This window comes from Erythrolamprus reginae, chromosome 6, assembly GCF_031021105.1.
Source record: "Erythrolamprus reginae isolate rEryReg1 chromosome 6, rEryReg1.hap1, whole genome shotgun sequence".
NCBI lineage: Eukaryota > Metazoa > Chordata > Lepidosauria > Squamata > Dipsadidae > Erythrolamprus > Erythrolamprus reginae.
In genome coordinates, this window is record NC_091955.1 from 57,246,367 (window position 1) to 57,270,088 (window position 23,722).

The window sequence follows — 23,722 nt, forward strand, 5'->3', positions numbered from 1 at the left end:
ACCTGCTGGTGAAAGGAAAATATACACGTCTGGGAATATTATATGAAGGTTTGTGAAAATATTTATTGGATCTATCTAACTATCCCATAACTGCTGGGTACTCAAACATGAGAGCAAGGAAGTTATTTAATTAAAATGACCCCTGAATGTTATACTAGAAGATTGAATCTATAAAGGGAACATAAAGAGGCTTTTGATAACTTCTGGGACTATTAAAATGAAATTGATTGATTAACTATGGCAATAATGGCAAACCTATGGCACATGTGCCATAGGTGGCACCCAGAGCCATATGTGAGGGCACGCAAGGTGTTGCCCTATGGCAGCTTCAGCACACATGCATGCACTGGCCAGCTAATTTTCGGCACTGTGCAAGATATTTCCCTGCACAGATCGGCCAAGAGATGCAGTGGAGCTCCAGTATCTGGTAAGATGTGCATCTCATGGCCCGGCCCATCCACCGCCCCACCTGCCATCCCCAAATTGCACTCCACCATGAGATGCGTATCTTACCGGAGACTGGTAGCTCCATCGTGTCTCTCAGCCAGTCTGTGCAGGGAAACCTCTTGCACAGTAAAGAAAAACTTTTTGCGAGTGCAAGAAGTTAATTGGTCACACCCACGAGATGTTTTTCTTTACCATGCAAGATATTTCCCTGCACAGACTGGTTGAGAGATGTGACAGAGCTGCCAGGCTCCGATAATATGTGCATCTCGTGGCCCAACACACTCCATCCACCACCCTACCTGTCTTACTTGACCTCCAGCTCCTACCATGCTCAGCAAGAGGGAGAGAAGAGACAGCAAGGGAAGCCCTGTCCCGCTCCATGCACCTTACCACCCCATCTCTCTACACCTGCCACTCCCCTTTAGTGGCCAAGATTGGCAGGCCATATTTAGGAAACCGAACATGCTGCCATAGCCCAGGAGGAAAAAAACATGAGAAATGTGCTCTCTTGCAGCACCTCCTCTCTCTCTCTTGAGTGACAGTGGTACGTCCAGCTCACTGAATCTGGACTGCAGATCTAGGCTTCCAGATCCTGCCATACCCAGCAAGGCAGAGAGAAAAGGCAGTAAGGGGAGCTCTGTCTCGCTCCAAGAGTCTCACTTCTCCACTGCCCCCACTGCCCACCTGCCACTCCCCCTCGCCATCCGAGATCGGCAGGCCGAATTCGGGGAGCTGAACTTGCTCCCACTGCCCAGGAAAAGAAGAACGTGAGAAATGGGTTCTCTCACAGCACCTTCTCTCTCTTCTTCATCGCTGAGTGACAGCGGTGCATCTGGCTCACCGAAACTGGCCTGCTGATCTTGGGCAGCAGCAGCACTTTGATCCGATCCTCACCAGCAATGCTGCGGGCAAGAACTGCCCACACCGATCCTGCTTCATGGCTGCACAGACAGCCTGCACCAGCCACTGCTTGGAGCTCCAGTGCCAGCCCCCCTTCCCCCAGTTCCAGGTCAACAGAGCTAGGGCTGGCAAGAATTTTTGTGTGACCATTCTTTTTGAAGCCGCCAATAAGAGAAGAGCTGCAAAAGCTAGGGTTTGCAGGAGCATCTTCCACAAGGTCATTCTGCATGGAAGGCAGATACATGTGGGGCCTGTGGGATATTCTCCCTCCCTTTCCCTCCCATTTTGGCATTGCCTCCTCACATCCTGTTATTTGTGCAGCAGTTGCTCATATATTTGGGGGAGGGAGCTATGTTCTGAAGGTGAAGGTTTTTTGTTTTGTAGATAAGCTGGCCCAGCCTTTTGTTTTTTAGATAGGTTGGTATCAAAATACCTGCTGGAGTGAGTGGGTGGGTAGGGAGCTGAGGGTCTTTAGAAACATATTTTTCCTTTAGAGAATCTATAATATTCTGCCTTTTTAATATTTCCTAGAATATTTCATTATTCTAGGAGATGGCTGGATGCTAACTTACTACACTTGTATGTCACCAATATCAATTACCCTGCATCAATATTCTCTTCTTTAAAACTTCCACTGTTGAAGCATTCATAACTTCTGGAGGCAAGTTGTTCCACTGATTAATTGTCACTGTCAAGAAATTTCTAAGTTGCTTCCCTCCTTGATTAATTTCCATCCATTGCTTCGTTTTCTGCCTTTAGATGCTTTGAAGAATAGCTTGACTCTTATGGTGCTATTTTCCCATCCCTACAGACATTCTGTTATTCTTTTTATTGTTTCAGCCTACCATGGATGATTTCTGATTTGTTCTAAATTCTAAAACAGGTTGTCTCTATATCTTTCCTCACTGTGTTAAATATTTTTGGGGTCTATGTTTACATATTATAGAAATATTACTCTTTTATTCCGGGCTTCTATTAGGAAGATACGACTACACTGCAAGGAGCTCATCCATAATACTGGATGTGCCATTTCCCAACTTATTTCTCCTTTCATCTCCTCCCATGTAGTACTGCCTCTATCTTTTCCTTTTACACCAGTTTCTGAATGTTATCCTTCCATTCTTATATCTGACAGTTCTGCAGTATTAAATCTATATTTTGACAAATAAATCTGAAACCAGCCAACCATTTTGGCCAGAGTATTTTTAAGGAACAAAATATTAGTGGTTCTGAATTTGGAAGACTTTTTCATTGTGGGTTCTAGGATGTTCACCTATGGTCCAACAGATCACCAAACAAATTTAAATTAAATGAATCATGTCACCTACATTGATTTTCATGTTCTAAGTTTTCCCAAACTAATTTGGAGATGCTAAGAATGGCTCTTGCAGCTGCCTAGAATTTATATATTTTTCAATTGCACCAAGTCTTTCTCCAAACGCAGAAACATGAGTCAAGAAATTGACTTACACTCTACCTACCAGAGTAGGAGGACTTTAAGCCCATCAAATATATTTTTGTTTAAGTTAGAAACTCCAGCCAAAACCAGTTATAGAATTATCTACTTGGAATTAAAGAACAGGCAATTAGATCTAGACACAAGCACGTGTTATTGCAGATTGAACTGTTCTGTTTTCACACACCATGCTATATATAAACTATGAAAACGAAACTAATCGGAAAAACTTCTGTGCTAAGATCTATCATATCGGATGCTACCAATTGGACAGTCTTCGCGTCCGAACTACATTTCCCAGTGTCCTTTGGTGGACCTTGAGTTCCCGGAAGTTGTTCCGAGAATTCGTCTATGTCGTAGAGATCCGGTGTCCTCTATTTGGTAAGTGTTTCTACGTTATTTCTTTTCCCTGCATTGGACTTTTGGCTGTTTGGCCACGTCCTATTGTCCCTTCGCAAAAGTTGCACCCTCATATAGGAAATTTTAGCTTATGCCGTTTAAATAGTGCAATTGGGCACTTTTAATACCTGGTATTCTCCACGTGTTAGACTGCAGCTTTCACTCTTCTCATCCTATTTGAATCTCCCATTCTATGGCACTCGTAGTCCAACACAGTTTACTACTCAGATTCGGTGGGAGTCGGGCGGTATATAAATTAAATTATTAATTCGAACCAAATTTGGTGATTAAATTAGGTTATGGTTTATCCCAAATGATTGATAAAGACTGACTAGAATCAGGTAAAGTCAGTAAAATGAGAGCCATGAGCCCTAGCTGACAGGTCGTTATTTCTGCCTTCTCTGTTGTGTAAGTCAACTTATTATAAAGTTTTCAGACTAATTGCATAGGAATTTACAATATGTAGGTTATTATCGTAGACTTAACTCAATTTAAATATCATTTTAAGTGTAATACCACTACAACCCTATAATTCATATTATGCTTGTTTGTGAATTTACTGATTTAATTCCAAACCAGTTCATAGTATTTCACTTCACAGCTCAAGACACAACTATGTTAGAGCCTGGCATTTTCTGTATCAATTTACCCAAGTTCTGAAAGAGATAAACCACCTGCTTTTCAGATAGTGGTAAAAATGTATAAGTCATTGTGACCACTTGTTAGCAAGATTTGGAATAGCATTTACACTTGCAAAGTGCTGTAAAAGCACTTCATAGTGCTTTTTCAGCCCTCTCAATGGTTTACAGAATCAGCATATTGCCCCCAACAATCTAGGTCCTCATTTTACAGAAGGATTGAAGGCTGAGTCAACACAGGTTTCTCACCTCTGCCTTGAAATCTTTAACTGAGAATTTCAAATGGTATTACTCTCCAAACTAAATGGATGGCAATAATAGTCAGAATTTTAATATTTCCCACAGATACTGTATGGAACTACCTTCCTAAAATACTTGCCTAATGACATTTCTTTCTCTTTTCAATGCTACCTTAAAATCCTTTTTTTTAAAAATGTCTATTTTAAAATACTAAAGTAGCATTTTAACTTTTATTATTTGTTCATACATTATAACATTAGTGTGTTGAAATCACTTTAAAAGCCATATTGGAATAAAAATGCAGAGAGTGCCAGTTGTGTAGCTGGACTGTTAATAGAGAGAGCCAGCTTCTAGTCCTTCCCTAGTCATGGCAACCAGTGAATGGCTTTTATATATTTACTGTTTTCCTGGATTCTTGTATGCAGTCAATTCGTGAGATGAGCAGCTATATAAATTTGATCAATACATAAAAGTTAAATTTATATGAGAGGCATACTTTATATAACTTTTGGTTTTTCCTTATTTTTGCAATATCCTAATTCTATTTTGGAAATATATGGCTTTCAAGCAGTGGTTCTCAGCCATGGCAATTTCCAGGTATGTGGAGTTCGGATTCAAAATTCCACAACCAATATGGCTATTGATGATAATTCTGGGAACTGAAGTCCACATACCTGGAAATTTTGAAGGTTGGTTTAGACTAGAGGACTATGGCTAATGAAATAGTTAATAATAACTGTGACTATGTGGAAGTTCTTTTCTTTGGAATTAAAATAATGAATTCTGAGGCAATGATTAGACTTTGTATTGTTAATTGTGCCCTAGTAATGCACGGAACAGCTGTTGAAATACTGGAGTAATTAACTTGTTATTGACTTAACATATTTAAGCTAATGAGTTGACTTTCAAACAGGAATGAAACCTGAATTGATTTCTCCAAATTCCACTCTTTGACCAGCTATTATGGCTGCAATCTCAAGGAAGTCTGTTTTGCATTTGGCAACTTTCATCAGGAAGCCTTTGTTAACTGGTAAGCATTGTACATTCTCTGTGTTACTAGCTAATTGGATACTAGAATACTTCTTCTTTGTGGCCAGGAAAGTAGTAACCTTACATTAAAATCAACAGCCCATTTTAATCTTTCTGAAAAAAATGAACATTATGTCAGATATTGGCCATACAATAATCCTCCATGTGGTGGCCTTCCTTTGCTCAGGAGACAATGATGTTGTCCCCATAAAGCTATGTTACTAGGCTTGCGTAGGAACAGAAAGAATTGACTTCAACGTAAAATTGATTAAGCCATTTTCTGTTCGGTAATAGCATTCAGTTTATGCAAGAAGGAACAGTTCTATTTTTCTGATCTTAGTTGTCAATATTTTTACAGCAGGAGTGAAATTCAATTTTTCCCCCTACCAGTTCTGTTGGCATGGCTTGTTGAGTGTGGCAGGGGAAGAATATTGCAAAATCTCCATCCCCACCCCACTCTGGGGCCATCCAGAGGTGGTATTCGCTGATTTTCCAAATTGTTCAAAATGTCCGATACCTGTTCTCCAAAACCTGTCAGAACCAGCTGAATTTCACCCCTGCATTACAGGTAGTCTTTGACTTATGATCATTCATTTAACAACTCTTTGAAGTTATGACAGTACTAAAATAAGTGACTTACAAGCATCACAATCTCTCTGTGGTCACATGATCAACATTTGGGCATTTGGCAACTGGCACATATCTATGAGACTTTCAGTGTCCCATGGTTACATCATTACTATTTGCAACTTTGCAATGGGATTTCCACAAGTAAAATCAATAGGAGAAAGGCAAATTTGCTTAATGATTCCCTCAATGTCCATAGGCTAGAAAGGTAAAATTGTGTATGATTCATTTAACAACCACTTTGCTTAGCAACAGAATTTCCAATGTTAGTTGTAATTGTGAATTGACTACGTATATTCATGGATAAGGAAATATAATGGTATTTTGAGTGATAAGAAATATAAATTCTCAGGATTACATTAGGTAAAGGGAACAAATAATGTTAATAATTAGTGGCAACTGTGGGAATAGCAGATGAGCAGACAAAGAACCTTATTGTTCTTCCTTTTTTTCAAAATATAGAACTCAATACTAGTGACTGCTATCAGATGACATACACTTAGATTTCCAATGTATGTAGTCTTGTCTTAAATGCCCATGAACATTTATATCCCTTCCACACCTCACTCTTTTCTGTATACAGTATTCTAAATCAGCCATCCTCAGCTTGATGTCCCCAGTTCCCATTATTCTAAGGTACTAAAGATGAGGATTATAATAATTCCCATCCAAAATACAGTGATACCTCTATTTATGAACTTAATTTGTTCCATGACCAGGTTCTTAAGTAGAAAGGTTTGTAAGAATAAGCAATCTTTCCCATAGGAATCAATGTAAAAGCAAATAATACGTGTGATTGGGGAAACTACAGGGAGGGTGAAGGCCCTGTTTCCTCCCAGGAGATTCCTAGAGAGGCCCCATAGAGGCTTCTCCCCGCCTTTTCTGGCCCTGTTTCCTCCCAGGAGATTCCTAGAGAGGCCCCACGGAGGCTTCTCTCTGCCTTTTCCGATTACCATTTTGGAGGCTCGGGTTTGTAAGTGGAAAATGGTTCTTGAGAAGAGGCAAAAAAATCTTGAACACCCTCACCCAGTACTTATCTAGAAAAGTTTGTAAGTAGAGGCGTTTGTAGGTAGAGGTACCACTGTATTGGAGAACGCCAAGTTGGATAAAACTGCCCTATTGGTTTTTCTTTCAAAGTTGCAATTTGATTTACAAGTTTTGAACAGTAAAACAACTGGATTGATGCTAGGGTTAAAAATCCTAAATTTATCATCAACCCCTAGATTAACACTACATTATATAACTTTGGTGGTATTTTCATTCCTACAGTGTTAAAGGAGGCTTGGCAGTCTAGTATGTATTCTGTTATACCATTTAGCTCCTGTATTTGCAGATGCAGCCATATTTCATGCCTATCCCAAATCTACATATTCACCACTTCCTGATGACTATAACTGGCAAGTATTGATTATTCTACATGTTATCGCTATTAATTTACAAAGACTGATAAATGCTAACATTTGTACTGAATGGGGTGGTAATTGAGTTTCATACAGTGCCACCACAATATCCCCAATACACTGCAACTCTCTTGTTTTATGTGTGGGTTGAAGACAAATGCAAAAACTGGTGTGTGCCGTTGTTTTAAACTAACCAGCCTGATGCATTGATTAGGTTTCACTAGTTAATAATGTACTGTATATAGTTTTAATTTCTAAACAGAGGAGAATAGCAGCTTTTTCATAAAGGTTAAACTGTGAAATAATTATTCACTAGCACTACACATTCTGCAGAAGAATTATTCACAATGTGTGGAAGAGCATACAAAGCACCTGTCTTTTTTTGTTCTGTAAATTGCTCCAGCTGTTTCTGCATGTATATTGTTCTTTAATTATGAAAGAGAGGTGCTTTATGCAGGGTTTCTAGAAGTTGGTTCACAAAAAATTGTCTAGCCTTTCTGCAAATTTATATATTGGGGAAGAATGTAAGCAGGCCTGATAGAGCCAGTATGGTCCAGTTTGCAGGCTAACATACTATTACCATATCTCCTGAACTGAAATATATATTCTTCTAAGGCAACTCAGAATGCTGGGAAATTTGGCTACAAAACTAATAAAAGTGCCAAAAAAATTGAATAATCCTTCAAATGTTTTATATATATTTGATCTCCAGTTTTAGTTGTATTACTATAAAAGTACCAAATAGAATAGAATAGAATAGAATTTTATTGGCCAAGTGTGATTGGAAACACAAGGAATTTGTCTTGGTGCATATGCTCTCAACGTACATAAAAGTAAAAGATACATTTGTCAAGAATCATGTGGTACAACACTTAATGATTGTCATAGGGGTCAAATAAGCAATGACGAAGCAGTCGATATTAATAAAAATCTTAGGATACAAGCAACAAGTTACAGCCATACAGTCCTAAGTGGGGGGAAAAGGATGATAGGAATGATGAGAAAAACTAGTAATGGTAATGCAGACTTAGTAAAAAGTCTTGACAGTGTTGAGGGAATTATTTGTTTAGTACAGTGATGGCGTTCAGGAAAAAACTGTTCTTGTATCTAGTTGTCTTGGTGTGCAGTGCTCTGTAGCGACATTTTGAGGGTAGGAGTTGAAACAGTTTGTGTCCAGGATGCGAGGGGTCAGTAAATATTTTCCCCGCCCTCTTTTTGACTCGTGCAGTTTACAGGTCCTCAATGGAAGGCAGGTTGGCAGCAATTGTTTTTTCTGCAGTTCTTTAGTTACTTTCATTAAGTTTTCAACAGAAATATTGAATCTTCTTGTTTTTTGTGTTATTTCCATCATATTGAGAGATACACAGTTTTGCATTTCACCCACCAGTTTGTCTGCAGCTTTGGTGGGCAATATGCCTAAGGCTATCATGACTTCTGGGAGGCAGTTCATCCATGCCATAGAAATATTGAATATGGGCATTTAAAATTTTAATGTCTTTAGACTGCAAATATCACTTTTAGCTCCTATGCCGTTTATGTATGGCATGTTTGCTTGTTTGGTTTTTTTATGTTTATTAAAATGCTTTGTTATGGAATATATATTTGGCAACATTTAATCTTGTTAGTGACTTTTAGTTAAATATTATATAGCTTATGGGTGTCATTCAAAATAATTACTATTTAGTATATTTTCCATACATTTTAATTAAAGCATTATATCCAATGGCATCTTTTTCAAATGGCAGGAATGTTGATGTCTGCTTTATTTTCTAGCAAAGTTGAACTTGCTATGACATCAGATGGAAAGACAATTGTTTGCTATCACCCTTCAATGGACATTCCATATGAGCACACAAAAGTAAGTTACTGAAAATTGCATCTTCCTGAAAATTGTTAGTAGGCCTAGGCAATCTTCCTCATATATATGTTGTTGGATATTATACCATAATATACTGCTCAAAAAAATAAAGGGAACACTTAAACAACAATATAACTCCAAGTAAATCAAATTTCTGTGAAATCAAACTGTCCTCTTAGGAAGCAACACTGAATGACAATTTCATATGTTGTCAGCACATTCAATTTTGTACAGAACAAAGTGTTCAATGAGAATATTTCATTCATTCAGATCTAGGATGTGTTATTTGAGTGTTCCCTTTATTATTTTGAGCAGTGTATAAATGTGATTTACAAGATAAGATCATAAAAGGTTAATAAGATTTACAAGATAAGATCATACAGGAGGCAGCAAAATGACATTAACGGATTACCTCAGATACTTTGAGCTACTTTCAAATAGATGACATAAATACATTCAGGTCATATAATGGGAAAATGGTGTCCTGATCATCTCAATACTATGTAGAAGTACAATATTGACTTTAACCTTAAATATTGTTCAGGATCATTTAAAAAGGTGTAAATGCTTTCACTGATTATGGATCACCTTGAGTACAGTTGTAGATGCTTCCTCTCTAAAGTTTGGAGTCAGTGATTCTAATATTGGTTGGAATAACATTTAGACAATATTTTTATTTCACACACAATTATTTTATGAATTCAGTGCCACAAAATATGTAATTATTGACTCCCCTAGATTAAAGGAAGTTAGCCAGGAAGATAAGCAAATCTTCCAGATTTAAAAGCAGCATATCACTGGATATGGGGTTAGGGAGGGAAACAGTGAGAAAGTAGGCCCTGTCTTTATGTTTTGCAGATAAAACTCCTGGAGAAATATGGCTGGCAATTGATGAAAAAAAGAATGTTAGGCTAACTATACACACTAAGAAAAGTCTTGTAAAAAGCCCTTGTAGTGAGATCTCATTATAAATGCTTTTTACAAAACTTTCCTTGGTGTATATTAGTATTAATAGTTTTGCTGTTCTTGTGTTCTTAGCCTTTCTTGATTGTACTACAGTCAAATAATGCCAGCCCATCTGGATGTGTAGTCTTAGTAAATGGAATCTCTTTGGAGCAATAGTTGTATTTCTTAATTAGAATAACACATATTTTGACAGCCCATTCCCCAACGAGACCCTGTGACCTATAAAGAAGAAACACATGAACTAGTCCTGAAATCTAAATTAGGAGAAAAGGAAGTCGAAATGGATGAGCCCACAATTGAGGCACTTAGTAAAATGTTTTATACAACTAAACATCGCTGGTATCCTGTGGGACAGTAAGTATTTCTGAAAGTATACAATGTAAAATTAAAATGAAATAGAATTACAATACATCAAGTTCTTTCCTGGCACATAACTCAGTTGAGGTGTATCACAGGTTTGGTCTGCATTTATTGACTGATAAGGGTTCAAGGATTCAACCCCGAGATTTATACTTTTGATGGAAATGATAGAAAAGTGTTTGGAGTTTGCAGGAGTAGAGCGTTTCTCTACTAGATTTTTCCCCCCATTTTTCTGTATGAGCCTGAAACACACACAGCACTCAGTTCCTCACATTTCTGTCCTTCTCATTACCCTATAGCAGTGATGGCGGACTTCTTTTTCCTCAGGCGCTGAAAGCGTGCGTGCATACGCATCTTTCAGCTGTGGCGAGGGGGGCGTTTGCCCAGGTTCGCCTGGTGCACCAGTTGCGGTCCTATTTGGACCGGGACTCACTGCTCACAGTCACTCATGCCCTCATCACCTCGAGACTCGACTACTGCAATGCTCTCTACATGGGGCTACCTTTGAAAAGTGTTCGGAAACTTCAGATCGTGCAGAATGCAGCTGCGAGAGCAATCATGGGCTTTCCCAAAAATGCCCATGTAACACCAACACTCCGCAGTCTGCATTGGTTGCCGATCAGTTTCCGGTCACAATTCAAAGTGTTGGTCATCACCTATAAAGCCCTTCATGGCACCGGACCAGGGTATCTATGAGACCGCCTTCTGCCGCACGAATCCCAGCGACCGGTTAGGTCCCACAGAGTGGGCCTTCTCCGGGTCCCGTCAACAAAACAATGTCGTTTGGCGGGGCCCAGGGGAAGAGCCTTCTCTGTGGCGGCCCCAGCCCTCTGGAACCAACTCCCCTCAGAGATTAGAATTGCCCCCACCCTCCTCGCCTTTCGTAAGCTCCTTAAAACCCACCTCTGCCATCAGGCATAGGGGAACTGAAATATTCTTTCCCCCTAGGCCTTTACAATTTATGCATGGTATGTTTGTTTGTTTGTTTGTTTGTTTGTTTGTATGTATGTTTGGTTTTACAATAAGGGTTTTTTAGTTGTTTTAGTATTGGATTTACATGCTGTTTTTTATTACTGTTAGCCGCCCCGAGTCTACGGAGAGGGGCGGCATACAAATCCAATAAATAAATAAAATAAATACCTATTGTACACACTCAAGTGGCCACGCCCATAATTAAATGCTGCCCCGCCCCCCAAGCATGTCTACATGATCCTCCTCCACTCCCCCGTTTCCCAACTTCAGGTGGGCCCGGCAGGTCCATTTTTCACCTTCTCTAAGCTACAAAGTCTTTCCTAGAACCTGGGAGGGCGAAAACTCCCTCTCCCACACACCCCTCCCCACCGAGGCCCTCTAGAAGCCAAAAACATCCTCCCAGAGCTTACACATGAACCAAAAAATCAGCTGGCCAGCACACACACATGCATGCTGGAGCTGAACTAGAGCAATGGCTCATATGCCGGCAGATGATGGCTCTGCATGCCACCTGTGGCACCCGTGTCATAGGTTTGCCATTACTGCCCTATAGGTACATTAAGGAGGTTGAATGAGTTTCCATGGCTGAGAGTGAATCTGAACTATTTATATGGTCTTAGAAAGAAAGAAAGAAAAAGAAAGATAGAAAGAAAGATAGAAAGAAAGAAAGTAAGTAAGTTGGTAGGAAGGAAAAAAGACAGAAAGAGAAAAAGATGGTAGGAAGGAAGGCAGACAGACAGAAAGAGAAAGAAAGGAGAAGGGAGAAAAGAAAGAATGAAGGAAAGACTTATGACAATTGAGCCTAATATTTTTGTGGCTAAGCAAGAACATTGTCAAGTGAGTTTCACCACATTTTACAAGTTGGCCACACCCGCCTGATCACAATGCCACGCCCACCTGGGAATGGGGGCAGTGAGGATGAGTTTGTATCACCAAGGGGACAGTGGACTGAAAAAGTTTGGGAACCATTTATCTAGAACAGTGTTTCCCAACCTTGGCAACTTGAAGATATCTGGACTTCAACTCCCAGAATTCCCCAGCCAGCGAATGCTGGCTGGAGGATTCTGGGAGTTGAAGTCCAGATATCTTCAAGTTGTCAAGGTTGGGAAACACTGATCTAGAAAGTCTAGAAATGATTAAGAAAGTCTTGTTCCTTTTTTCCCACCAGGTTTTTCGTGGGAATAATGCTGGGTATGCTTTGATGAACCTCTGCCCCTGTGAATGTTCCAAGCAGGGTCCATCTTTTAAAAATATTTGGAATCCTTATACAGCTGGGAGTTACTTTTTCCTTGAACCAAAGATTTGGTATATGATTAAAGAAACAGCACAAAAAATGTTTAATTATTGGATAAATAAAATATGCCTAGAGTCTTCCTTTATAAAGATAACATTTTCAAACATAACTCTTAATAACACTCCTAATCTCTTAAAAACAGTATTTCAATTATTTGGTATCTGAGATACTAACGTAATATATCTTCTGGGGGTTTTTTCATTTAGGTATCACACTAGACGCAAGAAAACCAATATTCTCAAAGATCGATGAAAATACGTTGGTTTTTATCATCATGGAAAGCTACTCTCTGTAGATGGAGTATTCATTTGTCAATTTCTCTAGATAATTTATAGAATCTAATGGTTCTGATTTGTAAAATCTAAGGATATGAAAAATAGAAGTTTAATTCCCAAATATTGCTAGCTGAGTTGAATTGGTATGTGAACCACCAGAGGGCACTACTGTACAAGAATTCAGATTTACTATACTTTTTTTTATGGGGGTGGAGAGAGAGAATCTGGGTGTATGTGAAAGAATATGTTAACAATATGCAGCCAAAATCAGAATAAAAACTTAATAATAAACCTTATGAAATGTATATTGAGTACTTTTGCTTCTTGTTACCCCATTGAAAATTATTTTATATTCCTATAAAAATAATGACCAGATTTTCTGTTCCAGAAACTTCTGTAAGATTGTCAGAATCAAAATGACATAAAAACAAATGCACAGTATAAGTGTAGCCTGCTATGGGGCCACTCATAGGATTTGGTTCACACGTGTAAAAACTAATACAAATTAAAAGAATAGGAAAAAAGAACTGCAGAAAAGAAAGGAAAAAATAGAAAAATAAGGATAAAAAATAAATAAAATGACATCACAAGTATAAACAATTTACTAACTTATTACCTCTTAAAATACAAATGATCTCCACCCCTTATTTATATTCAAATCCATAAAACACCATCATATTCCTGGTGTCAGCAAAAGTCAATTTTTGTTCCTTCACAAGAGATTCTTCAAAACTTTAACAAGCCTCTTTTGTAAACTCACTATAGGAAAATTACCAATATTGGTTTATGTTCTGTCTGGGTCACTCTAGAAGCCAATACCAACCCAAAAAGAGAAGCCAGACACACTGGTAAAAGGCCAAGGCAGTTTATATAATTCAAGGAAAACACAGGTAACAGAAAATGTCCTTACAAACAGGAAAAACGCTGGAACTTCAAATATATACACAAAGGCAATAGTCCATGAAGCAATACCAGATTCTTGCTGCCAAGGCGAAGCTGTAGATAGCAAACAGACGCCTCCCACGAGTCTTCCAGACTGCGAGGCCACAAGCCAAGATCAGAGACGCTGAGAATCAAAACAGGTCACCGCAACTCCAATTGATAACACTCCACATGGCTTCAAGGCCTTGCCTGCCTTTTAAACCCTGCTGATGAGGACCACACCCAAACCCAGCTGTTTCTAATTCAATGGTGATAATATTTCTTTAACTGCTCCTGTAGTTGCTCTGAACGTCTCTGTCTCATGTCAATGATAGCTTGTGCATCATCACCTAATGACTCCAAGCTACTGGCTGGGGAGAGCCCCCCCCCCCCCCCGCGGGGCTCTCATGCTGTTCTCCTTCATCCCATTCCTGACTCTCCTCTCCCCCGTCCGATTGTTCAGCCCCCTCCTCTGCGCTGTCATCCTCCTCCGGGCATGGAGCCAGCAGAGACGCAGCCGGTCCCTGAGCAGCCTCAGGCTGAACCACAACAGTTTATTGTTTCTATTTTGGTTTATTATTTCTATATCCTTTTAATTATTAAAACAGCTGTTTTTTTACATAGATCTTGTAGCCCATCATTTGCAAATCCATTTTCATCTCTGTCAGGCAGAACTTGTTTCTTCCATAACATCTTTTAGGTACAGTATCTCCATAGAGGGAGACGTCACTCTTGATAATATTAACATCAGAATCCATTTTTAAAATCAAAAATACCTTCAATATTAGAATATTCTCCAACGTTAGACTATTTTGTTCCATTCTGTAATGCTACAGTCAAGTTCATGTCTTTTTGCTCTTTCATTATAATCTGAGTTCCTTCGTATCCAATTTTTAAAACCTTATTCTATTGTTTGTTTGTTTTTAAGGCATTTTCCCCCAGGAAGAGTTCTTTATAATTCCCAAATTTTATTTCAAATTCATCTGGAACCTTAGTCCATTTGTAATTTTCGAAAATCAAATTTTAATCGCCCTTTTCCTGATTATTCCAAAAAAGTGTTTTGAAGTTCTCAAATTAGTAGTTAAAACTTAATTTTGCTGAAGATTGAAGGGAAACTCAAAATCATCAACACAAATACAAAGCCATAATTTGTAATAGTTGAAAACTTCTTTGAACCTAATTGTAGCTTATTACATGATTATCCAAATTATGGATAAATGAGAGATAAACCCAACCTAAAAGAGAGAATGAAAAATATTTTATTAGAAGCACAGGAAACAATGTTATTAGTTTTGTAATTTTTAATAAGATAATCGGATAAATACCAGTATATTTTGGGGTGAAATTCCACAAGGGTCAACACTGGAGGAGAAAAAAAGAAAGCATGATATTGCTTTTATATGGAACTGGCTCTTACAGTGATTAACTATGGAAGCTTGAGATCAGCTATGTAGATTTATTTTGAAGGAATTAGGATGTTCAGCTCATGTTTATTTCTAAACCCAATGTAGTGTCAGTATACTATGAAAATAATGCCTCAAGAGCTGCCCCTTAAATGTACAAGTATTCTTCAATTTATGACCAAAGGGTCCTCAGGGAGTTGGGCAGCATATAAGTCCAAATAATAAATAAATAAATAAATTGACCCCCAAATTTGTGTTGCTAAACATTCATTGAGTTTTGTCCCATTTTACAGCCTCTCTTGCCACAGTTGTTAAATGCATCACTGTAGTTGATAAATTAGTAACCCAGTTGTTGAGTAAATCTGGCTTCCCCATTGACTTTGTCAAAAGATTACATAACCCTGAGACATTGCAACCATCATAAATATGAACCAGTTGCCAAGCACCCAATTTTGATCATTTGACCACAGGGATGCATGTGAAAATGGTCATAAATGGTCACTTTTTTTAGCGCAGTTGTAATTTTGAACAGTCACTAAACAAACTATTGTAAATTTTAGGACTACCTGTAGGGAAAATTGCAAGAGAGATGTTCATCCTTCAAACAACTCATGAACTCCGGTGGCCTTGCAAGCATTTGTCATGCCCAGAGGGAGGACATTGTTCTGACCTGGGCTTCTTGACAAAATAAAACAACACAAACGGTGTCTCACAAACCTCTTTTATTGGAATGGCTGCTAGTTATGTTCATTAGCTGTCATCATAAGTGCAAAGTAAAACAAGTCCAACTAAAAAATTTTGGGAGGAAAAGCAGATAACACACACAAACAGACAAACCTCATTCTTCTTTGGCAAACTGCCAAAGACCAATTTGCAGGAAAAACTTGGCAAGTTCAAACAGGAACAAAACTGAGTCATGAGTTGCAATGATGAGATCTTGGGATAAATTGAGTTGCTTCCTGCAGCAAATCCTTTCGGGCTCTTACCTTGGGAGAGGCCAATTATCCCCAAGCCTTACTCCTGAGTAACCCTTCTCCTCTGGAATTGTTCTTGCCTTTTGACATCTCTGTGCACACGCACATTGAGAACAGGCTCCTCCTGTTCTTCCTTGCTCATGTCAACCTCTGGAGTTTCTGGAGGCAGAGCAGACCTCCCCAATGGCCCTGACTGAATCCCTGCCTCTGGCACAGAGCCTTCTCCAGACTCCAGGCCTGGCCCAGGTTCCTACCCAGCCTCCTCGCTGTCTGACTCTGCTGCCAGCTGCACAGGCTGCTGGCAGACCACAACAGAAGTGCCAGATATCTGGTGGCAGGAGAAAACACAAAACTATTTCTGAAAAAAGAAATGGTCTGACTTTCAAACATACTTTTCAGGATCTTAGAGCAGGGGTAGGCAAAGTTGGCTCTTCTATGACCTGTGGACTTCAACTCCCACAATTCCATGATTGGCTCAGGAATTCTGGGAATTGAAATCCACAAGTTATAGAAGAGCTGACTTTGTTGACCTCTGTCTTAGAGCATGTGGAATACTTATCCAGATATCTGCTCCATTAAATTTGCTGCAGCTTGCTTTGGGGTAGACATGTATTTGTCATATGAAAGAAGGATGTGCACAACTGTGGATATCACTTCCACTTTCAACTACCCTTCCTATGTTCTGGCTTTGAGTGCACATGTGATACTGTACCAGGGCTGAAGAAGCTTTATGGAAGAAAAGGAAAAACCCCAAAGAAAGTTCAATTGCCTTCCAAAAAGCACCTTTGGGACAACCATGTCTTGGATAACTGGGAATCTCCATAGACGTTTACTATACCAGGAATGTCCAAAGGGTACATGGAACATTCTGATTAAAATGCCCCAGTTAGCAGTAATTTTACTAATAACATAAGTTCAAAATTGACTTTTTTCCTGAACAGCTTTTTTCTAAACTAAAAATTGACCTATGGCCATCAGTTTTTACTTCCCAGTCAAGCTCCTGAAGCTGATTTGCGACTCAAATATGTTGGAAACTAAAGGTGGTGATAGAGATTGGGGCTGAACTTTGCAGTATGTCAGATTCACTTTTTGAAAAAATTAAAAATATAGAAAGTTGATGTGAAGCCTTGTGGCCCTGAGAGTGATGTTGTAAATTCAAGAGTTAACTTGTAAATCATGGTTCAGGAGATTAGACCAGAAGCATCGCAGTGAGACAGTCTGAAAATAGCTGTCTTTAATGAGCCCCACAAAAATCCAGGCTGACAAACAGCTATCAGTGAGTCTTCGGTTCAGATCCATCCTGTAGGGGTGGGGAAGAAGGAGAGGCACCTCAAAAGACCAAGAAGAACAGGTAAATTCCTTGGAGATCGGAGGGAAACTCTTCGATCCGGCAGCAGGGGTGATGACCATGGGAGCCATTATGAAGCTGGGACAACTGGAATAAGTTTTGTGCAGGAGCGGTGATTCGGCCAGAATACTGTTACTGGACGAGTGATTTGCCAACTTACAGACAAAAAAGAAACTTTTTGAAAAAACTTTTAAGCTGGTCCCAGTGAGGAAATAGCAACTATTTTGATGGATGATCTCTGGCGGGCCCGGGACAGGGGTTTATCCTCTGTCCTGGTGCTTCTTGACCTCTCAGCGGCTTTCGATACCATCGACCATGGTATCCTTCTGTGCTGGCTGGAGGGGTTGGGAGTGGGAGGCACTGTTCTTCAGTGGTTCTCCTCCTACCTCTCTGGTCAGTCGCAGTCGGTGTTAGTGGGAGGCCAGAGGTTGACCTCTAGATTTCTCCCTTGTGAGGTGCCTCAGGGGTTGGTCCTCTCCCCCCTGCTTTTTAATATCTACATGAAACCACTGGGTGAGATCATCCAAGGGCATGGGGTGAGGTATCATCAGTATGCAGATGATACCCAGCTTTACATCTCCACCCCATGTCCAGTCAGCGAAGCAGTGGAAGTGATGTGCCGGGGCCTGGAGGCTGTTAGGGTCTGAATGGGTGTCAACAGACTCAAACTCAACCCTGATAAGACGGAGTGGCTGTGGGTTTTGCCTCCCAAGGACAATTCCATCTGTCCATCTGCGGAGAGGGGCGGCATACAAATCTAAATAATAAATAAATAAATAAATAATTGCCCGGGGGGGAATTACTGACCCTCTCAGAGAGGGTCCGCAACTTGGGTGTCCTCCTCGATCCACAGCTCACATTAGAGAAACATCTTTCAGCTGTGGCGGGGGGGGCGTTTGCCCAGGTTCGCCTGGTGCACCAGTTGCGGCTCTATTTGGACCGGGAGTCACTGCTCACAGTCACTCATGCCCTCATCATCTTGAGGCTCGACTACTGTAATGTTCTCTACATGGGGCTACCTCTGAAAAGTTTTTGGAAACTTCAGATCGTGCAGAATGCAGCAACGAGAGCAATCATGGGCTTCCCTAAGTGTGCCCATGTTACACCAACACTGTTGGTTATGACCTATAAAGCCCTTCATGGCATCGGACCAGAATATCTCCAGGACCGCCTTCTGCCACAAGAATCCCAGTGACCAGTTAGGTCCCACAGAATTGGCATTCTCCGGGTCCCGTCGATTAAACAATGTCATTTGGCCGGACCCAGGGGAAGAGCCTTCTCTGTGGTGGCCCCAGCCCTCTGGAACCAACTCCCCCGAGATCAGAATTGCACCCACCCTCCTCGCCTTTCATAAGCTGCTTAAAACCCACCTCTGTCATCAGGCATGGGGGAACTGAGATATTCCCTTCCCCCTAGGCCTATACAATTTATGCATGGTATGTTTGTGTGTATGTTTGGTTTTTATATTACGGTCTTTTATATTATTTTAAATATTAGATTTGTTATATGTTGTTTTACTATTGTTGTTAGCTGCCCCGAGTCTACGGAGAGGGGCGGTATACAAATCTAATAAATAAATAAAATAAATAAATAAATAAACTAATTGGCATAGGGAAAGTTAATAGAGGGAGATGAACAAAGTGGAACCTTAAGCACAAGGCCCAAATGGAGAGTGAGATAATTAAAATACTATAAGAAGAAATACAAAAGAAAGCAGTTGTCTTATCTTTTTAGGGATATGTTTGAAGACAATTGCCTTCCTCTAAATTATAGCGGGCCACCTATGGTTCTAAATAGGATTTCATCCCTTGTTGATTTTTTAACAAAGCTAAGATGGACCTCTCTAGGGACATTGTTTTTTTCTGGAATAATCTGTATGAATTCAATAAATCTTGTCTATTTCGTTAGCCATTTCCTCTTTTCCAATTTCCAATGAACTCGCTAACAGTTTGGCCATCATATCTGGCAGATCCTCCCCCTTTTCTCTCTAACGTTTTGAAATAAGAACACCACTTTTTCTAATTCAAGAGACATTTCAAGATCCCCTTCTTTTTCTATGTTATCCTCAATAACACAACTTCTAATTTCCCATCCATAGCCTGAATTCTTTCTTTATTGTTTTTGAAGGTAATTGTCCCCTGAATAAGACAACTCTGATAATAAGCCCAATTGGGCTTTTGAGTGCACGGCATTAAGGCCAAATACAGTGATACCTCGTCTTACACACTTAATTGATTCCGGGACGAGGTTTGTAAGGTGAAAGATTTGTATGACAAAACAATGTTTCCCATAGGAATCAATGGAAAAGCGTGCAAGCCCAAAACTCAGCTCTTTTGCCAGCCGAAGCACCAATTTTTGCACTGCTGGGATTTCCCTGAGGCTCCCCTCCATGGGAAACCCCACCCCCAGACTTCCATGTTTTTGTGATGCTGCAGGGGAATCCCAAAAACACGGAAGTCCTTGAAACCCCACCTCTGGACTTCCATGTTTTTGAGATGCTGCGATTTCGCTGAGGCAACCCTCGCTGGGAAACCCCACCTCCGGACTTCTGTTGCCAGCGAAGCGCCCATTTTTGTGCTGCTGGGATTCCCCTGCAGCATCGAAAAAACACAGAAGTCGGGGGGGTGTTTCCCAACGAGGGGAGCCTCAGGGGAATCCCAGCAGCGCAAAAATGGGCGCTTCGCTGGCAACAGAAGTCTGGAGGCGGGGCATTCCAGTGGTGGCGGCTTGGGTTTGTAAAGTGAAAATAGTTTGGAAGAAGAGACAAAAAAATCTTAAACCCCAGGTTTGTATCTTGAAACGTTTGTATGACGAGGGGTTTGTAAGACGAGGTATCGCTGTACTTATTTCAGGGTTCAAAAAAATATAAAACAGGGTCTTATTTTGGGGGGATCGCGGTATTATATTATAATAACTGACTTTGATCAATGAAGGAGATTTGAAAAACAAAAGTAAAGAACATGATTTTTTTAGTGATAAAATGATAAGGATGGAAAGGATTGTTCTTAAAGGGTTTTAGTTTTAAAAATGGAACAAGAAAGATTTGTAGATTAGGGCATGGTGATATTGTTTAAACATTAGAAAAGAAGTAGGAGAAAAATAAAAAAATTAAAAAATAGAAAGAATATGTCAGCCTCGCTGTGTTTCATCCTTCAACTGCGCTTCAGCTGAAAAGTAGGGGGTGGGGGCAGGTATTGGGATTTGGGAGGGAGGAAGTCTGCTGGAGGAGCCCAAGAAAGTTCTGTTTCTCCTGAGAAGGGGTGATAAAGGGGGTGGGTTAGTAGCATGCTGGTGAAGATGCGTCCACCTGACAAAGATGGACAATGGGGATTGGGTGAATTGCCAAGGGGGGCATTGGGGTTACTTTGTAATAGGCAACTATGATGCCTTTTTCCTCAGACTTTTCTTTTCTTTTGATGCATTGACTTCTGATTTAGTAAAGATGACCTTTGAAGTTCAAAATGGACTCTGAGTTTTATTTTTTCTAAATTCTGAGTGAAGCCAACCTCACATTATATTTTGGCAAAAATTGAAACAAATTTTGTTTGGGGATAGTATAAGTTGTATATGTTTTCTGTTATTTTTCTTTTTTTTTTGACTCAGTCAATACTCTGTCCAGATAATATTTATTTATTTATCTATTATTTATCTATTTATCTATCTATCTATCTATCTATCTATCTATCTATCTATCTATCTATTGTTTCGATTTCTAGACTATCCTTCTCCAGAAACTCAGGATGGCTTACAACATGAACATAAATACATAATTCATCATACATAAATACATAAAACATAATTTTATGCAATACATAAATACATAAACAAAAATACATTGTATGTGTGTAAAAAATAAAAAGAACTTGCAAAAAAAAGAAAATCATGGTTCACAAACCACATACAGTGGTGCTTAAAAGCTTGTAAACTCTTTTGAATTTTCAAGATTTATGTATAAATACTACCTAACACATGTCCCAATTACAGTAAACAAATGCATCAAAATTATCATAACATTTCATTTATGAGAACAGATAATATTTTAGGTCATATTCAAAAGGCTCACAAACTTTTAAACACCACTGTAGCATGCTAAGCCAAAACTGAATTACCGACATGATCACACAGAATCATATGAAAAGGGGCTCTGACTGAGCAAGAAGAGGGCAAGAATAGGGTAAAGTACCTCTCAATCCAGCGTCTGTTTTTCATTAAGCAAAAATATAGGGAGCTGGTTATATAACTTTTACTTGACTGTCACTTAACTCCTAATTTGATAGCACGAAGTCTCAAAATAGCTTATATACTACTTGTCAAAACACAAAAGCTCATTACATAATCATCATAAGATGATCCTTGCATAACACCTGTGCCAACAGGGAAAAGAGAGCAAATCCAGGAAAACAAAATGCTAAAGTCATGGATGTGAAACATCCATCACCCACAAGAAACACACTTTGCCAACCTCTTTCAGTCCTAAAGCTATTTGCACTCTCTTATACTAAACACAGGAACACACTTTCGAATGATCTGATTTTGTGACCTAGAGAGGGGGAAAACCTATGGAAAACAACCTAGCTCTTTAGTACAGGCTTTCCTGGAAAACAAGAGAAACCTAAACCCATGCAGCTGGAGTTATTTAAAAAAATACTTCAATGGCAGAGAGTATTAACTGAATGCAACAGAGATTCCAGAAACAGTCTCTACTAAGAGTTGAGAAAGAATCCCCTCCTGAATGCCGAAGAGCTATTCAATGATGGGTTTATCCTCATTATGCTAAACCAGAATGTATTATGTGAACATCCATTGCTTAAGTATACATACAATCATTAGCAGCATGTGTGGAACTTCCTGCAGTCTGTGCTGCAGACGATATCTGTTGTGATTCCGCCTGAGGCTCCTCAGGGACCGGCTGGATCTCTGCCAGATCCATGCCCAGAGGAGGACAGTGAACAGGAGGGGGAGGACCAGACAGACGGGGGAGAGGAACGTCAGGAAGAGAGGAGGAGGGAGAGCAGCCTGAGACCCCGGGGGGGGGGCTCTCCCCAGCTAGTAGCCTGGATTCATTGGATGAAGACGCATAGGCTATAATAGACATGAGGCAGCGACGTGCAGCTCAAAGACAGGGCCAATTAGAAAGGTATTTCCATCCCTGAATTGGCAACAGCTGGGTTTGGGTGTGGTTCTCCTCAGCAGGGTGGAAAAGGCAGGCCCGCCCTTACAGTCTTGTGGAGAGTTATCAACTGGGAGTCCTGTGACCTTGCTTCAATTCTTGGCGTCTCTGATCTTGGCTTGTGGCCTAGAAGTCTGGAAGACTTGGGGGAGGCGTGGGTTTTATTATCTCCAGCGTTGTTTTTGCCAGCAAGAATCCTGTTTTATTGCCTGGCCTTTGTGAAACCTCTGTGAAGCTTCATAGTGTTCCTGTCTGTAAGAACAGTTTTTGTTACCTGTGTTTGCTTTGAAATATATAAACTGCCTTTGCTTTTTACCAGTGTGTCTGGCTACTCTTTTTGGTTGGTGTTGGCGTCTGGGGGGACCCAGACAGAACAATATCTAGCAGCTTCGCTCCTCTTGCCCCTATTTGTATTGAGGCACAGTAAGTGATAAACCCTGCAGCAGATTGGTCAAAATAACTTTTAATCTCCTATGTACTTATCTATGAGTCAATTGCACTGATTCACCCCACCCTATCTAGTGTGATTTATTGAGTGAATGTTAGTGAATGTTTTAAGTTAGAATTTTTAAAAGATTTTTTAAGTACATTAATTGGATTAATTGTACTGTTATGTTATATGCTGTGAGCTGCCCCGAGTCCTCAGAGAGGGGCAGCATAATAAACTAAGCTAAACCTTTCCTTTTTAAGAAATCAAACATAAAATTGGATTCTGTCTTTTAGTAGGGGAAATAATATAGCTATCAAAGGAATTTTTAAGAATACACCAAAATACTAGTTTTTCTCACATTAAATTATTACAAAGATAAATGAAACAAACAGTGGCCTTTCTTCATACACCAGAGTGCATACAAATAATGTAAAAAGCTTAGCAAATCTCCTTGTCAGTTCCATTTTCTGAAGCATATCTACAATTGTTTGCCATAATTTGCAAAAAGCTTAAACCTGATTTTCCTGTTTCTCAATTCAGAGAAAAGACTGTTTATTCTAAGAGGAGGACAAAATGTAAATAAAATGAAATCACTTCTATGCTGTAATTAGAAAC

The 23,722-nt window shown here is 39.7% G+C and overlaps 1 protein-coding gene across 2 annotated transcripts; it reads left to right on the forward strand.

Moving 5' to 3' along the window:
* The first annotated feature begins 3,092 nt into the window (after nt 1–3,092).
* MRPL42 (mitochondrial ribosomal protein L42) lies at nt 3,093–13,166 on the forward strand. Of its 2 annotated transcripts, none has more exons than XM_070754781.1 (6): nt 3,093–3,184; nt 4,994–5,110; nt 7,070–7,133; nt 8,910–8,994; nt 10,154–10,314; nt 12,793–13,166. In XM_070754781.1, the coding sequence occupies exons 2-6, from the start codon at nt 5,044–5,046 to the stop codon at nt 12,836–12,838; spliced, it is 423 nt and encodes a 140-aa protein (XP_070610882.1). In that variant the 5' UTR covers nt 3,093–3,184; nt 4,994–5,043; the 3' UTR covers nt 12,839–13,166. The 2 variants fall into 2 exon arrangements, with proteins under 2 accessions (XP_070610882.1, XP_070610883.1); XM_070754782.1 differs by lacking the exon at nt 3,093–3,184 and adding an exon at nt 3,260–3,610.
* The last annotated feature ends 10,556 nt before the right edge of the window (nt 13,167–23,722 follow it).